This window comes from Lactuca virosa, chromosome 8, assembly GCF_052849685.1.
Source record: "Lactuca virosa cultivar CGN04683 chromosome 8, Lactuca_virosa_CGN04683_v6, whole genome shotgun sequence".
NCBI classification, from domain to species: Eukaryota; Viridiplantae; Streptophyta; class Magnoliopsida; order Asterales; family Asteraceae; genus Lactuca; species Lactuca virosa.
Window position 1 is genome coordinate 212,617,836 of NC_136433.1, and position 5,067 is coordinate 212,622,902.

General features: G+C 35.7%; 1 protein-coding gene across 1 annotated transcript; it reads left to right on the forward strand.

The window, feature by feature from the left end:
* The first annotated feature begins 730 nt into the window (after positions 1-730).
* Positions 731-4,641, forward strand: LOC145133710 (uncharacterized). Its single transcript, XM_079068664.1, has 4 exons — positions 731-1,002; positions 1,221-1,300; positions 1,388-3,500; positions 3,777-4,641. Exons 1-4 carry the CDS (start codon positions 837-839, stop codon positions 4,508-4,510), a joined length of 3,093 nt encoding a protein of 1,030 aa, XP_078924790.1. The 5' UTR covers positions 731-836; the 3' UTR covers positions 4,511-4,641.
* Positions 4,642-5,067: the final 426 nt, after the last annotated feature.

Sequence of the window (5,067 nt, forward strand, 5' to 3'; positions counted from 1 at the left end):
CAACCAAAACAATCCACCCAATATTTTGTCAAACCGAAATAACAGAAATTAGTTTATGTTTCTAATCTAAACAATTGTTAATTGAATTTGACATTTGCTTGGAACGTATTTGACACTAGATTGTATTGTGTTTGATACTTTTTATTATAATATTTAATTAGTAATGTTTGAATATCGGTTTGATGTATTATTAAATGTTTCATGTATCTGTTACTATTTAAAAAAAACATTTTAACGACTCGGAAAAAATTGTCACAAAAATTAATCAAATCCATCGGTAAACAAATTCAGTCAAAGGTTTCCGTCGGAAATCCACCGCTAAACTATTGGTTGGTAGTTCGTCGGTAGTATAGTCAAACAAGGTGACAGAAAGAGTGTCGGTATCCATCGTAAATTCGTCATAATTCCGTCGGAAAACCATCAGTATATTTACCCACAAGCTATACCAACCCATTTCCGTCGGAAATTCGTCATAATTCCGATCTAACACATTTGTCTATTTGTTTGTATTTCGATTTACACACGAATCAAAAGTGAGATTGTCTTATTTTATAATAGTGGATAAATAGAGGATGGAAATGTGGTGATCGATCGTCTATAATTGTCAAGAAAACTTAGGGGATAAGTGGATGGCTATGGACAAGCAGTTAGCGGGTAAACGGGGACCAAAAGTATGAAAAACTCCACACCAAATCCTCTCCCTCCTCTTGAATTTCATGTCTCTTTCTTGCAAAGAAACGTATGATGTCATTTTTCATGTGTATATTCCAACGGAACTTCTGAATGTTTATGTTCGTAAAAGTAATCTGTTTACAAAGGAGTTTAACATCATCAAAATGGGGAAGAACATGCAACATAAGGATCCACCAAACATGCAGTTACAGACTGCTAATTCGGGAGGTATTAATAAAATATTCCATGCACTTAATCGCCGTCACCGATGGCAAAACGTCCGGAAAACGCTTCCGGATAAACGGAAAGGTTCTGGAAAGCATATTATAGGTGAGTATTATATGATTTCTTTCTACTGTTAGATTGATCTCCTATCTTTGCGTTTAAAACCAATCTCATAATATGAATATAGAATTAGGAACGCATGTTTCCGACGTAAATATCGACACTAAATTTGTTCATTATATATCGTAATTCAATTCCATGCATAGAGCTACCCAAAATTAACGTGGATGTGGTTCGTTCCAAAATATTCCAAATTTGTGCAGATGGGGAAACTATCGAACATGCAGCCACCACAAGTCAAGCACGTCAACTGCAGGGTAATCATAAAAAGAACAAATCCGAAGTAAGTGAATCAAGATCGATCATGGTGATGTTTGATTGTAGCCAATTCGCAGTTGATTAATATCTACTTTTGTATATGTTTTTTTAGATAGAACATTCAGGCACAGAAGCTGGCCCCTTGACATCTAAAGCCTCCAAGAAATTTCGAATAAGATCTCTGATCTCAGACGAAATGATCAAACGAAGGAAAAAAACTTCACCTCGTCGACGCTCTCCCTCCCCGACACGTTCCCCAAGTAAACGAAACGACAAAACTCCAACAAAAGTTACTCAAAATAATTGTGAGAGTCCCTCAACCATGAAGAAAAGGAAGTGTAATATCTGTGCTGCGATGTTAACTGTGAGTTATCTGAGACAAAAAGCGCAAGCATATGAACATCAGAAAAGCTTGGAAGATCGAGATCAAAACCAACAACGTATACGGAAATCCTCAGATGGTCACAAGAAAGGACTAACAAAGTCTTTTTCGTTCCCCATACTACGTGGATTAACGAAAAGAAAAGATTCCGAGATAGAAGAACTTAAAAGTAATTTGAGAGCTTGTAAAGATAAAGAAACTACCAAGGAGAAATTTATATTACCGATGAATCAATGGAAGGATGATACCCTGTTTCCAAAACCGATGCTAACCAGGCCAGCATCTTTCAAAAGCCCTTCTTCACGTTCACAAAAGGAGAACAACCAAACTACCAATCAATCCAAGACTCTTAGACAAAAGATAGGTAGAGTCATGAAAGAGAACAAAGAGTGTCGTGATAGTCGAGAGAGTCGAAAGAAGGAGAAGCGTAGGATTCTTATGGATGCAGTTTTTCACAAGATTCCTTATGGTCGAAGGAATTCCAAGGATCCAAAAAAAGTTAGCCCCGATAAGATTAAAAGCAATTCTACCACTAGTAGCACAGGAAGTCATCGAATGGCTGTCGTTGACAACGCAAATCTTAAAAAAAATGCGTCTACTGGTGAAGCAATGAGCAAGTACCGAAAGCTACTAAGCCAAACATCTGTTAGAGAGGACAAAGGTCATCTCAATGATCACAAACCAAGGTTGTGTGTAGCTGGAGATGTTTCTAGTGGCACAAATGAGAGAAAAACACTCAAAAACATTCACTCATTACCTGCTATTAGTCCCTCTGATTTCACCCAAAACCAAGAGTTTCCAGTTAAAACGGAAATGGAAACGCAGCAAAGTATAGTCAATGCAATTGTTGATGATCAAAAGTCGTTAGATCATTATGCATTTACAGCCAAACTAAATGTGCCTACTCCTGCTATACAAAATCTAGTCGAGGAAACCAAATTAGTTGACAAACATGGGACAGTTGGTAAAAATTCTGGAGTAGGTCTAAGTACTTCCGATCATCAAGAAAAGAACGACCCCCAAAAGGAGTATAGTTCAGCTATTGAAAATTCAACAAAGCAAACAAAATTACATGAAGAAGATGAGGGCGTTGATGCAGCTTTGAGTACTTCTGATCATCTAGAAAAGATCAACGACCAAAAGGAGTCTAGTGCTGCCATTGAAAATGAGGTCAAGGAAACCAAATTAGTTGACAAAGATGAGGATGTAGATGAAAAACTTGTAATGGGTTTAAATTCTTCTGATCTTCACGAAAAAATTGACCATAAAAAGGAGAGTAGTGCAGCCGAGGAAACTGAATTAGTTGACAAAGATGATGAGGACGTTAAAGAAAATCTTGGAGTGAGTCTAAATACATCAGATCATCAAGAAGATATCGACAACCAAATGGGGTCTAGTGCTGCTAATGAAAGTGAAACCAATGAAACCAGTTTAATTGAAAAGGATGAGCTGGCCATTGAAGATAATCTTGATGCAAGTCTTAATAGTTCTGATCATGAAGAAAAAACCGACAACCCAAAAGAGACTACTAAAGAAAGTCCAGAAATTGAGGTTGAACAAGATAAGTCCTTTAATGAAATTCTTGGAATGTTCAAAACGGTTGAACAAAAAAAACTAGACGAGGAAAGTGAGCCTACTGAACTAAAGCTAGTAATCAAGGGCACAACAGATGACAAAGATCAGGGTTTTGATAAAGACGTAGAAGTCTGCGAAAATTCTTTGGATCATGATCAAGAAAATGAAAGCTCACCATTAACCTCTGGTCCCGAGGTTGAAGATTTGATGCAAGATTCAATACTTGAGTCACCTTCTCTAATAGACATACCACAATCTCCATTAGAAGGTATTCATCATTTATGGTATCATTTTTTTTGGATCACATTGAAAATGTCTTCTTGGGTTAGGTTATTTCGCAATAACAATATCACTCATCATGGGGTGGAAATTTTTTAATTTTTATCAAGTCTTCTCAAAAAGTCACAATCTATATATATATATATATATATATATATATATATATATATATATATATATATATATATATATATATATATATATATATATATATATATATATATATATATAACATTAATCTTGTTGTCTACATTGATGCTTACAGAATTTTCTGATGAAAACCAACAATACTTGTTCTCTATTGATGATCAACCATCTACCTCAGACCAACCATCTATTCATAACAAAAGACCTAACATTGAAAAACCTATGGCCATTAGTGCAAAGAGTAGAGTGAATGATAAGATGCAAAGAAATGGATTTTTACACTTGGATTTAAACTCAGTCAAGGACAACACCGAGTTCCAATTTGTTAAAGAGGTGATGGAGCGATCAGGTTTTCTTGACAATGAAGTTCTTGGAGAATGGTATTCTAGCTACCAACCAATTGATCCTTTATTATTTGAGGAAGTGGAAGCTACTTTCCTTCAAACAAACAATCTTGAAGAGCTGGATTCCATGAAGGATGGGGAAGCTGCTCAAAAGATCATCAACGACCATCATCTTCTTCTCTTTGATTTAATCAATGAGTCTTTACTGGAGATTCATAATAAAACGTGCACTTTTTGCCCAAATGCATTGATTTATGGTTCAAAGGTTCGCCCAATGCCTGTAGGATACCGTGTTCTGGAAGAGGTATGGGATATTGTTAATATGTACCTGAGTTGGAGACAAGATCTTCAACCCTCATTAGATGATGCAGTATTGAGCCGTGATTTGCAGAAAGGGGATGGTTGGATGAACCTCCAGGCTGATGCAGAGTTTGTAGGCATTGAACTTGAAGAAATGATTGCTGATGATCTGTTAGATGAGCTTGTTTTTGATGATCTATTGATGTAAAGAGACAATCTGTTTATACGAATAAAAAGCACTTGGCGTATCTTTGTTTTGTCCAAAAGATGCACCAAGATGGTGTAGGATCTCTCTTTCACTACACACTTGCACAAAACATATATAGATTGTATACAGACAAAAGGATTTGAAAACGTGTTATGTATGGGTTGTTGATTTTTGAGTTTTGCATATTTATCATGTGGCTGCTCTTTGTCATGCATGTGCCAAGATTTCAAAATGTGGAATTATCCTTTTGGTTGATGATATTTTACGCCAATGATAAGTTTAGTATTGCTAGGAAAGCGGCATTAATTTGCATGAAAGGTGCAAGGACAATTAGCAATTAACATGCAATACGCTCATAGATAACAATTCATGTTTTAGCTTCCAATCACTATTAGACAAAGCACAATAAGCTATTGTGATAAATAAAAAATAAATAAAAAAGTTCTAAATAACGTGAGACATAGCTTGGCGGCAAGGTCAAAATTAAGCCTTGGCGAGTCATGCTGTTTTTTAAGACGTGATTATTTTATATATATTAAAAGAGATAAATCATATAA